The sequence below is a fragment of the Amblyomma americanum genome, chromosome 1 (assembly GCF_052857255.1).
Source record: "Amblyomma americanum isolate KBUSLIRL-KWMA chromosome 1, ASM5285725v1, whole genome shotgun sequence".
In the NCBI taxonomy this organism is placed as follows: domain Eukaryota; kingdom Metazoa; phylum Arthropoda; class Arachnida; order Ixodida; family Ixodidae; genus Amblyomma; species Amblyomma americanum.
In genome coordinates, this window is record NC_135497.1 from 430,365,557 (window position 1) to 430,378,249 (window position 12,693).

Sequence of the window (12,693 nt, forward strand, 5' to 3'; positions counted from 1 at the left end):
AGACCGCACCATTACAGTCCGCATGCTATCAGGTGTTCTCGAATTAAGTAAGACAACATGCCACCAAATTTTGAGTGAGAACTTCAGGAAACGAAAGCTGAATGCCAGACTTGTGCCGCACGCCCTCACACAGGACTAGAAAGACGCGCTGGCATCAATGAGCGCTGATTAGCTCTCAGAGGCAGAGAAAGATGCTGGATTTGTCGAAAGCGTCATTGCTGAAGACGAAACATGGGTTTTCAATACGATCTGCTTACAAAGAGGCAGAGCGCCGAATGGCGGTGCACAAGCTCTCCAGCGTCGAGAAAGGGGCGGCGACAAAAGACCAAAACAAAGACGATGCTGACAGTTTTTTTCGATGCCAGAGGTGTCATGCACCACGAGTTCATCCCACAAGGGCAGACGGTGAGTCAGGAGTTTTATATCCACGTGCTCCAACACATGCGTGATGCACTGCAACGTGGTTGCCCTGACTTATGGGTATCTGGACAATGGAGCCTTCTCCACGATAACGCAAGGCCACACACTGCTCTCAGCGTGACAAAATTTCTCGCCAAGCACAGCATTACTGTACTTCCCCATCTGCCATACTGGCCTGACCTCTCCCAATGCGATTTTTTCCCGTTTCCTCGTGTGAAGAAAGCCCTAAAAGGTCACTGGATGGGGAGCGTGGAGGCCATTCAAGACGCCACTACAAAGGAGCTGACAGCCCTGCCAAAAGAAGCGTTTTCCAACTGTTTCCAAGACCTCAAGAAGCGTTGGAGGCTCTATATAGACTGCAAGGGAGACTATTTTGAAGGGGTGCTGCTTAAATGATTTCAATGTTAAACACAATTTTTTTAATGAACTCAGTCTCGGAACTTTACGGAAAGAAGTTGTAGTATTGCATTAAATGTAAAACATCATAGTTCTTGGAGAAATAAGTGAATGAAAACCGACAAACAAAATACGAACATTTTTTTACACGGTGGGGAAAGAGTTAATTTCATCAACATAACTTAGGGCTCCAAATTAATTTTAATCCACCATGGGTTCCCTGAAGTGGACAGAGACCTCAGTTCATGGGCAGTTTTGCTTTTCACCTCCATCGAAAAGTGGCTTTCTATGAACGGGGTTGACCCTGATAATTTGTACTCAGCAGGCAAATTTCGCAGCCAGTCAGCCATAGCAACAGCAGTTACATGAAGAACTATAGACACCAAAATTTTGCTTACGAGTTTTCTTCTTTCAAATGATACGTCCGACATCAAAAACCACAGATCACCAAATGGTAATGGCCTATGATCGCTTAATAGTTTATAACTGAATTTCCTCTTGCCGCTGCTCTGGTTTCATAAACCAAATGATGGCTGTGACATGTAGCTGGTCTTTAGGTCCTTGAGGCACAAAAAAAACAACGTCCGATACGTTGTTTATTGTTATGACAGCTCTTACAGCAGGTTGGTTTAAGTATTGCAGAGAATTAAAATAACGTTTTTTCATGCCTCATGTGACGTGACCTAAAGGTTAACTACATGCCACAGCCGTAGTTCGGTTGATGAAACCAAAACTGAAACAGCATGAGAGAATCAATTCAATTATCAATTGTTTTACCTTTTATAGGTGAATACCATGCGGTGATCCATGTATTCTAATATCTCATGCATCATTCGAAAGAAGAACACACGCAACTAAAATTCGGTGTCTCTAGTTCGTTCGTAGACAACCTATGCACTACAAACAGTCCCATAAAGGCAATATGAACTTAAAATGAAGTTTCAGGTTGTTTTGTAGCTCACCTGCATCAACAGTGGAGTAAAGAAGGGCCACAATGGAGTGTGGAGCCTTCAGTTGGTGTGACAGTCGGAAGACCCGCTCCACACCCCCATCCTGGACAGCCGGCAGTGACGAGTCATTTGAGTCATGTTTCAAGATGAGGATCGGCGATATGACACACATCTTGAACAGACAGGCTGATGGGCTGCAAGGCATTCATCCATACAAAAGTCAGGCAGCAATAAACTTCAACACAGATCGATATTCAAGCAGTGTGGAACAAAATCAAAATTTTTTACAAGAAAAATGCAAGATTCGTGGGCATAAACAACAGTTCCTCAGTCAGAAAGTAAGCTAGTGCCTCTAACTACATGTGCATGGCCGAGGTAACTAATGGAAAGAGTGACATACACAATCATGTGCATCATCAGGTCGATAGGAAAGCAATATCCACAACGACAATATGCTATGTGCTAACACTGAACCGCATGAATACTGTTTACCTGCGTCAATTGCAAAAGCCTCAACTGAAAAAAAAAATCTCTAATCAACTGTTACTGCAGTATTTGTGACAACCCCTTTCTGCATCACAGTATTTGTAAGTACTATGTCCTGCACAACAATCTGAAGCAGCTAAATAACTACAATGACCTCAAACAATGAATGCATGTATTTCATTAACCCCATAACATCCATCAAATCAAATGCGATAGAGTGTAAAAATTTGAAATATTTTCACTTGTGCTCACATCAGTAGCACGTGAACTACTAATTTATGTGAAGTAACAGCCTTGCCCAACATATTTATCAATGCAAGGCCAATATGTAACCTGCCACAGATACAGGAGTTCTGCTGAAAGATAAATTCATGCAAGAGCAAACTGCAAAAGTAAACAGCCCGAAATCTGTGGTTGTAATGCCGCACTGGCCAGAGAAGGAGAAGTTTTGAATTTTTCTCCCGATTTACTGTAGGCAGCTGGATATTTGAATGCAGTTTTATTGACCTTCAGTATTCAGAAACTATCAAAATTACTTGAAATTAATTGTGCTGTAATCACCTTTCGCTTGATACATACTCCAGTTCTTTACACTTCTGTAATGAAGGGACCTTACAGTGGTGAAGCTCTAGGAATTTATAACTTTCATCTGACTTCTTCAATGTGTTGTGTTTAGTGGCGCATATGCAACTAAGGCTATCATGTGCCAACCACAAGGTATAATTCCTTCTAAAAACTTAGGTCACATCACCAACAGTCCCTGTCTGGGCAAGAACACCCGAGGCTCCCAACAAATTATAAATAAAGGCCTTCGCCTTTTCTCAGATGCGAGAAAATGCATGATGTGCATCACAAAATGTAGTAAAGCACAGGGTCAAGGACACCTGGTTCCTTTAAAAACCTAAAAACATATGGCATATCTTCCCCCACAATCAATGCTGGATGAAAAGGGGTGTGTCCGTTGTAAAATGCAGAAAAATATTTTTTTCTCATTGACTCAAGTTGTGTGCACAAGAATAAGATGTGGTTTAATGTAAGTTCATCTCCGCATTTCTCTCAAATAGGCATGTCTTCTTTTGTTAGTAGGAAGGTGTGTGTAAGGTGTGTATGGTTGGTTTATTGGGTTTAACATCCCAAACCGGGGTTGTAACCGGAAATTTCGACCACCTGGGGTTCTTTAACGTGCACTGACATCGCACAGTACACGGCCCTCTAGAATTTCGCCTCCATCGAAATTCGACCTCCGCGGCCAGGATCGAATCTGCATCTTTCGGGTCAGCAGCCGAGTGCCATAAACACTGAGCCACCATGGCAGGCTGTAGGGTGTGTATGTCCAATACAGAGACTGCATAAAATTACTTCTATGAAACGTTCCTGGACACAAGTTTTCTTTTCACTCAGTACTGGCTTCACAAAGTGCAGTTTGCTATTTACTTCATTGAGGTTTCCTGCTATGTATTTTTTCAATTGCGTTTTCAATGCCTGGGCGTTACAGGGTTAAAGAGACACTGTGGAAAGCTCCCCCCAATTTCTTTTCTCAGTAAAAATTGGTTCCATGGCTCTTTTTGGCTGTGTTCATATTTATTCAGTGGCAAAGGACACATTTGTCTATGAGGAAACTGGATTTAAGAATGAAACATTTTTTTTCCCCTTGCCACTCTATTCAATCTTATGATGTCAAGATAAAAAGCGATTCCATGATCATCAACTCGAAGTAAACTGCACGGCAGCTGGGCCTCAAGGATCTGCGCAGAAAAGACTGGCCTGGCATCATTGCAGTTTGCTTGTGAAAATGGTTGATGGTGGCACCACCTGCATGTCACTTTGTTTTGCTTTTTTGCCAGCATACAAAAGCTCCGTTTCCAGTGGAAGTAGCCTCGTTGCCATCAGAACATGGTAGTCTATCAACACAGGCCAACTTGTCCTCAGTGTCAACATGCTGAAAATCTCATTACCCTTCAACCCATATACACAAAACTAGGCTCCAATTTTCGACATGTTAACAGTAACTGCCAAGCCTTCTAATGTCTGTTGAATGGTGCAGGTTTAAGCCCAAACAAAACTAAAGACGTAAAAAGAATTGTGAAGACTGAAGTATTTCATACCAAACATCTAATATCGTGATACCACAAAGGTGAAATTGAGAACCGTAACAGGTGCCCATATAAAGTAATCGGGGTGCCAAATTTCCCGATAACTAACCATTTCTGGCACTGCTATGCAAATGATACAAAAGCCACCAAAACAAACGAATACAGCTCATTAATTAACTTGACTGCGCTGACAAAATATTACAGCCTTGCGTGCTGCAAAACAGGCGGGAAAAACTGAAACTAAAGGTCGTCCAAGATTCTCCTCAAAATAGCCAGTCACCTTTCTTTCTCACCAATGATGAAGGAGCCTTGTCAGCTAGGCAAGGGGCCCAGAGAATTTCCCTGGATCACAACCCTGATTAAAAAGCGTTTCTCTAGCATCTGGTTAGCTACATACTGAGGTTGGGCTTCTCCACTGTGCTGCTCACTGTCCACTATGAAGAAGCCAATGCTTTAGCATCATTATTATTCTAGCCCACTTTCGTGTCACTCAGGAGAATGCATTGCGTCCGTTTTTTTTTTCTCCAAGTTCTTCTCATTCTGTGCCAGAATTTCATCACATACTCACTGGCACACACCCCATCTCCACAACGAGCGGTATATTGAAATTTGTGGACTGCAGATTTGAAAATCACTTCAAATGAGTTAGTGCACTCTGCAGCACTGCTGCTGTGATGACCATGTTTCAGTCCAGCACAATATGCACCCCACTATTGTGACCTGATGCACCAAGGCGACACACCAAAGTGCACATCTGCCAGAGCATTTGATGCAGATTTCTGACTGAGAAATTGTAAAAAATCAGTTGCCAGTAAGCACTTGTCTGTGCCACTCTCATGCATATGTTTGTGCTAATGCTTCTTTCTGTAACATGCCCTAACTACCACAGCAAAAAGTTGGACAGAATTGTACTTGCGGAGGCTAGCTGCCTGACTGCAAGCAAATCTGTTTTGGAGGGCACAGCTGACTGAAGCGTGTCCTAAGTGGTTTCTGTAACTTGTGGCTGAATTCCGCAATGAATGAGTATTAAAGAAGTCGCTCTTGAAGTACGTTCTTTGTAAGATGTCACATATTCGCTGTTGTATAATGAACTTTCCCCAGAATCTTTTACTGTCCCTCCTCTTATAGCTCTTCATAGGATCACTGTTTAGCAGCATTATGTGTTGTGACAGATAACAAGTTGAGGTAAAGGAGAAATCTCGGACGCACCACTAATGTATCGCGGCTAAACTTGTGACAATTGAACAAAGGCTAAGCGGAAAGCAAAGGATAACCCCCTGCGTACTATCCTGCTACAAAATACATAATAAGCTACACTGCCGTCACCAAGTATCCTAGCTCGCTTGTCGTGACGGCAAAAGAAATGTCAAACATTATGATCGACAAGGCATCATTTCTGAAAAATAAATCGTGCTACTGCTCAAATGCTCCACCAAACCCCAATCCGCTCACCTCGACTTGTTAGCCTCGAGCATGAGCTGTTTCCTGATGAGGGACAGGTTGCGCACCAGCTCCGGATCTGTGCCATTCACCCAGGTGTAGACGGCGTCGATCGGCATGTCTTGACACAGCCTGCGACATTGCACGTTGAGTCAAGGGTACACACAGCTAGACAGAGACAGACAAATGCAGAAACACTAGCCTGTCTTGGTAGTTCTCGCCGGCGATATTGTCACGGAATCTGTCGAAGACAGCAGCATACTTGGTCTTGCTCCAGTCGAACGCAACCTGACACAAAAGAAAAAAAGAGGAGCAGACTCGATCGCAGCCCGGCCAAGAGACACCCAGCGCGCGGCAGCTCAGTGACGGCGTGGGCCTACAGGGAGTGCCAAACCAACACTGCGCACGATCTTGTGAGCACGGCGACTTGCCTCGCAAAAGTGGAAGGCCGCGACAGCCAGGACGGCAAAGGCGAGAAGCGAAACGACACAAAGACGCTTCTCTGACAGCACGCTGTAAGTCTGTCGCTGCAGGAGCTTGCAAAACACTGTCCGGCGCATGTTTTTCGCCTGAACGTGATCCCCTCCGACTGTGCCCTTGGGCATCAACGGCGCTTATCATTTTCCAGCGATAGCACTGGATATCAAGCTTGGCAGCTTCGTAGCTCAAAGACGCGAGAAGCACATGCGATCCGACGCCCTGCCAAACACAAACCACGCGACGTTCAAGTCACGTGCCTTCTTTCTTAATGATGATGATGAGCAATGAGATGGTTTTGAAATCAGAATGTTCGTAGTGCAGGAAAAAGATCTGTAAGGCATTCACGACTCGTAAACCATTCCTCTGTGCTTATATATGTACATAATATCAATATGTCAGATGCCTAGCGTGGCCCGTTCTCTGTAAGTGAGAGCAGCACAAGTGCTGACCAGGCTCTGGCCGTGTCGTCTGCTAGGCGCACAAGCGCCGTAGCATACACGCAGAGCGATTAGTCGGCCTTATATTTTTGCGTTTCCCAATCATGCCTTACGATGTCTATATTACAGCCACTGGCAACCTTCCAATCACCCTAGTGTAGACTGGGAAGGTGCGGCGACCAGCGGCGTACATTTCCAATCCATACGTCGTGTACGAAAGCAGACAATATGCCTAAGCAGTGCCTCTGGCCTAGGACGCTCACAATGCAACCTGATGCAACCTAAAAGGAAACGCACCCCGAAGAAAAATCGTTTCCTATTTATTCTGGTAACAAAAAAAAAAGCGTGAAAAAGTTTGCCGCTACGGGATTTGGGCAATTAATGTTGTCTTGTATGCTATGGTGCTCAAAAATTTAGCGTTAAAAAAAAAAACTGCTGTAAGCGAGAGGTGTGCGCAAACGTTTTCCTGTGTAGTTGTTGCTCATCCATATTGGGACGCATGCACTCTATGCAGGCTCCGCACCGCGGTTTCTCTATACAGTACAGCACCATTATAATTCGGGTTTCACAGGACCAGAGAATGTCCTAATTAACCGTAATCGAATTGCCGGAGGGGCAGAAAAAAGTCCACAACAAATTGGTTCACGGGAACTTATATTTCTCCTGAAAAAAAAAAAATACGGGACGAATGTTGCAACACTTCTGCGAAAACAGTTGAATTACCAGTGATTAGGGTGATATTTTTACTGCGCTTCATGAATGTTTTAAAGCGAAAGCTTTATTGGCCGCGAACTCGCGATTTCGCCGTGGCGGTACTCCATTGAGGCACGTAATGTCACAACGAAGGTTACTGTGCTTCGCGCGCTCGCCGCGCCATCTGGCATGACGTCACACCACGCCGCGAGCCGCCGCCGCCGTTTGGTAGGCCGTGACACCGCCAAGGACACCGCGTCCTTCGTCGTTGCGCTCACCTCCGCTCGCTTCGACAGCTGTGTCGCATGCGTGATAAGTTGTCACAGGATTGAAAAAGAGAGCTGGCGTGCGCCGCAACCACAGTTGAGACGACAGTATGGACGGCGGCAATTCTGATAAGGTGGAGGAGGCCTAGAATCGGCAGCGGAGCGAGATGAAGAGGAAACGAATCGCCGGGAAACAGACGAACAGCGCGCCGAACGACTGGCTAAACGCCGCCGTGAATATTCCGCCGCGAGACAGGCACGTTTAATGTCCGGTGTCTCGACCGCTAGCAGCAGCGACAGCAGCTGGAGGAGAGACCCGAGTCCTGCTTCACTGAAGACGGCCCGTGATGAACGATGGAATGCGACCAAGACGCTTCAGCGGCGGGCTCAAGAAACCGAAGAACAACGTGCAGTTAGCCTAGAGAATAGGCGTAAGAGTGACGCGACCCCTTCAATCCTCGGAGAGCCTTGGTGCTGAAATCAAACATGGACCTACAGGTCATACTGGACGTTTATGCCTGTGCTTCATACGTTGTGGAATATGTGAACAAGGCCAACCGGGGAGTTTCACAGTTGCTTTCGCTACATATATCGTGGCATAGCCGAGCTAAGCCACCGCCATTTTTTTACTCTAAGCCGAGGCTTGCTCCACAATTTTTCTGGAGGGTGAAGGTGGACTGAGGTGGGTCGAGAATGGCGGTGGGCAGATCGGCAGCTAGGGCTGGAGTGTGTTTAGGAGGTGGCTATAGAGCGTGGTTTTCTCATTGAAATAATAATTGGTTTTTCGGGAAAGGAAATGGCGCAGTATCTGTCTCACATATCGTCGGACACCTGAACCGCGCCGTAAGGGAAGGGATAAAAGAGGGAGTGAAAAAAGAAAGCCGTAGTGGAGGGCTCCGGAATAATTTCTACCACCTAGGTATCTTAACGTGCACTGACATCGCACAACACGCGGGCGCCTTTTAGCGTTTCGCCTCCATCAAAACGCAGCCGCCGAGGTCGGATTCGAACCCGGGAACTCCGGATCAGCAGCCGAGCGCCCTAACCACTGAGCCACCGCGGCGGGTCTTCTCACTGAGTCTTTGAATACGATTTCACCGTCGATTTTGCGTTCCGCTGCTGCATGGGCTTCAAAGTGGGTGGTCGCCTTATGAAGGGTGGAGGTCAATAGGTGTGGTGGGGCTCTTCTGGAGGGTAGAGTTGGGTGAGTGCGCTCCCAAAAGAAAAGCTTGCGTGGCCAGTCGATGGCCCATGTTCGGCAGCCAAGCAGGCCGTCTATGGCCCGAGCTCGGCAAGGCAGCTCGGGCCGTCTTTGGGGATTGACATTGGCCTTGCACGAGCCGACGCCAGACCGTGCTCAGCCCTAAGACGGTCGAAGGACTACAGTATTTCCCGCTAAATTTAATTCAAACGCCAGAATATTTAATCCGGGCATTTTGGCGCCTGTATATAGCGCGTTAAGCAACATATTTAATCGATGACACAAACAAGAAGTGAAAATGAGCGGACTACGTTGCAGATACCTTCTATTAGAAAAAAACTAATAGTCCACTATGCCGTCTTTGACGCGAAGATTATGCGAACGCAACAAGACGCGACTTTCTCAGGCACTCGACCGGGTTGCATGCGCGTGTCATGAAGGTGGTAACTTCGAGTATTTGAAGAAGTTGTGCTGGCTCTAGCTTTAGACGCATGTTCATGATATAGCATGTAGGGTTTAGACTTGCGGCTGCGCCCTAATTCTCTCAAATTATAACAGACGGGACTGGTGGCCAGCGGTGCCCGGTGTCGTCCATTGTTTACTTGGCTTTGCGTCGGCGGCCAACCATGCAAGGCGTTTGCCAGTGATCGGTGTGCCTTTGCTAACCACTAGCCGACACAGCAGTTGGCCAACCATTGCCTGACGCTGGCCCGAGTTAGTCGACCGAGCACATCAGCTACCAACTCAAGATCGGCGACTTTCCATCGGTCATTGGCCAGTTTCTCTTGGGTTGTGGATGGCGCTTCTAGTGAGTGAAGGTGGGTGATGGTGATTGGGCGGGATAGCTTGGGAGGGGGAGTCGCTAGTGGTTGGTGCTTATGGAGATTGCTTACTTGGGTCGGAGGCTTCACTTCAAAAGACGTCGGAGATCCAAAAAGGATTAGGGGGGGGGGCTAGAACTTTTTTCGCGGCAAAAGAATTTGCAATCGTTTATTGCTTGCTGGAAGGAATTTGCACTGGAGTAACTATTGTTGCCCTTCCGCCAAAAGTTACAGTGCGCGCAAACTGTTCGATACATCAAGAATACATGTACACTTGGACAATCAGCAGCTTATCTCGCCCCTCACCAGAGGTGGGCAAATGCCCTGATTTTTATTTTTTTCTCCCTCACCTTCACTTTTTAATCCATGGCCCTCCCTCACCCTCGCTTTGAAAAGTTATCCGGCCCTTCATCATGAACTAATCACGCGCACAACCTGTACACATTTCCTATACATGGCTTGCACGTGACGTCACATCCGCCTGCTCGTTGACCCGGCGACCATGCTTGTGACCCAGTCGCTCAGTCTTCGTTCAGTGCTGTGCTGCCGCGGATGCTTTCAAATTCGTGGCACCGGCACCATTCACAGCTCTTCTTCATCCGATTTGTGCCTGCTGTGGCGCCGCATGAACCTTTAAACGCGGGTTATTACTCTGAACTCATCGGCAGTATTCGCCTTCGTTACGAAGACAAGTTGAAACTGTGCGATGATATCGATCCATACACGCTGCGGCCCGGAGTGGACACAAGTGCCGATCTGAGTGGCTTCCCAGAGATTTCGCACGGCGACATCGTCACGTATCTTGTGTTTTCCGCGAACTTTGTGACTTTGGAAAACATGAAAGCGTACAAAGCTTTGGAGTCCCACAATTATTTTACAAGCGGCTGGGTGAAGCACCTTTCTGCCAAGGAATTCCAGGACGGCAAAGTTGTCCTGCTCGCCGAGGTAAGCATTACGAATCCATTTGATGATTGCAAACCTTGTTAATCTGTATGAGCAAAGCTGTGACGAATGGTCCGTACGCCGTTTGCGCTAAGCGCTCTGTGCGGCACATCTGAAGCGCGACATTCGGTTATGTATGTACGCGAGCACGTGAAGTGCCCGCAAAGCGTGAAAGGAGGCGGAAAAACCTTATCGGTTCCAAAAAACAAACAGAAAAACGGAACTTGAGGTCAAATCTAGGTGATCAGAATACTTTGCTTCGTGATGACCTCGGTGGCTCGCTCGAGGACCCGGCGTTGAACAGCCAAGTCCGAGCTGGGCAGCGCAGTCTCCCACAGATTAAAAGAACCGAGTTGCAGCTCCCATTATGTGCCTTTGTTTTTATTTTGCACAGTCTGAATGGCATTGCAAATGAGCAGGTTCAGACAGACAAGTTCGTGCACCGCAACTCTGAAAAAAAAAAACGGCTCAAATGTTTTGTTCTAAGACGACATCCCTAGGCAAAGTGCAACTGAACCGCAGCAATTTTGAAACGATAGGTCAGTAAAGCCGACGTTTTTTCTCGTTGTCTTCGCAGGTGAACCACTCACAGAGGCTGGGGCACAAACCTCTCCAAGTGTGGATTTTGTGCAAGAAGGAGGCGCTGTGATCACTGCGCACTGCACATGTATGGCTGGAGCAGGGGAAGCATGCTCCCATGTTGGAGCCTGTTTGTTTGCAGTTGAGACCGGCATCAAAATGATGAAGTCAAGAAGTTGCACCCAGAAGGATAATATGTGGCTGCCCGCTTATGTCGAAAAAGTACAATATAAGCGACTCAAGGACATAAAATTCACATCGTCTAAAGGGAAAAAGCGGCAGCTTGATAGCAATTCCTTTGAGGCAGGTCCAGTCAAGGAGCGGGCTCATGTCCCGCCACTTTCAGAGCAGGAGCGTACCAAGCTTTACGGCTCAATTCAGGATGCCGGCATTGTTCCTTCAATTTTTTCAGTCCTCCCCGGATATGATGGACACTTTCAAAATCCTGTACCGATGCATGATGCCCGTTTGAGAAACCTCTACTCCGAAGAAATGTTGGCGCATGATTTGGATGTTTTGGTTAAGAAAGCCAATGATGTCATGCCATCAATAATTATAAGTGAAGAGACCGTAAAGGCGGTTGAAGCTTTGACAAGGCAACAGAGCAGCTCGTCTAATTGGTTTTTGTACCGAGCGGGCAGGGTGACTGCTTCTGTAATGAAAAGGGTGTGCCACACAAGCATTGATAACCCTAGCATATCACTGCTAAAACTGATATGCTATCCTGAAAAGCAGTCGCTGAAGACGCCTGCCATCACATGGGGAGTGAAAAATGAGCCCTGTGCCTTCAGGGCATACCAAACCAGTGAAGCCGAGAAGCACGACATGTTCAAGTGCTCCAAGTCGGGGCTGCACCTGAGTACAAGATATCCGTTTGTTGGAGCAACACCAGACGGTCTTGTTTGTTGCGCATGCTGTGGGAAGGGTGTTGTTGAACTTAAGTGCCCATTTTCGCTCAGGGAAGTGAAGGACGTTACAGAGATGGCTACTGCAGGTTCCTGCCTGGAAACTGTCAATGGTGTAGTCCAGCTACGGCGACAACACGGATATTTCTACCAAGTGCAGACACAAATGGCTGTATGTGATGTTCAGTGGTGCGACTTCGTGGTGTGGACACCTAATTTGTTGCACGTGGGAAGAATACAGAAAGACAGGCACTTTTGTGAGGAGATTCTGGCTGCTGGAAGAAAATTCTTCATTCATACAATCCTGCCCGAGCTTTTCAGCACCTACTTCACCAGGCAGCATGCTGGTCCAGTGGTAAACTCTCCCAGTGATTTCTACTGTTTTTGCCGTGGACCAGAAACTGGAAAGATGGTTGCTTGCGACAACGCATCCTGCCACTACAAATGGTTCCACCTTCCATGCGTGGCACTCAAGCGAGCACTAAAAACTACACTGTGGTTTTGTCCAGAGTGCAAAGGACCCAAAGGCTAAGCAACCTGTAACACAACTTGGACAGCTGCCTCATGTTTCAACCTTGGAAGTG

The 12,693-nt window shown here is 46.9% G+C and overlaps 1 protein-coding gene and 1 long non-coding RNA gene across 3 annotated transcripts in view; one reads left to right on the top strand and one right to left on the bottom strand.

Annotated features, from left to right (window-relative positions):
- LOC144115874 (N-acetylglucosamine-1-phosphotransferase subunits alpha/beta-like) overlaps positions 1 to 6,522 on the bottom strand; it is an 83,581-nt gene extending 77,059 nt beyond the window's left edge. For both annotated transcript variants that reach the window (XM_077650467.1, XM_077650466.1), the window contains exons 1-4: positions 6,217 to 6,522; positions 5,988 to 6,073; positions 5,798 to 5,917; positions 1,779 to 1,960 (exon numbers count right to left, since the gene is read on the bottom strand). In XM_077650467.1, the coding sequence (XP_077506593.1) occupies positions 1,779 to 1,960; positions 5,798 to 5,917; positions 5,988 to 6,073; positions 6,217 to 6,390 (562 nt within the window). In that variant the 5' untranslated portion in view covers positions 6,391 to 6,522. The remainder of the gene's footprint in view (positions 1 to 1,778; positions 1,961 to 5,797; positions 5,918 to 5,987; positions 6,074 to 6,216) is intronic.
- A 3,941-nt stretch (positions 6,523 to 10,463) lies between these two features.
- LOC144115877 (uncharacterized) lies at positions 10,464 to 11,383 on the top strand. Its single transcript, XR_013311589.1, has 2 exons — positions 10,464 to 10,628; positions 11,203 to 11,383. It is a non-coding gene; the product is annotated as an uncharacterized LOC144115877 (long non-coding RNA).
- Positions 11,384 to 12,693: the final 1,310 nt, after the last annotated feature.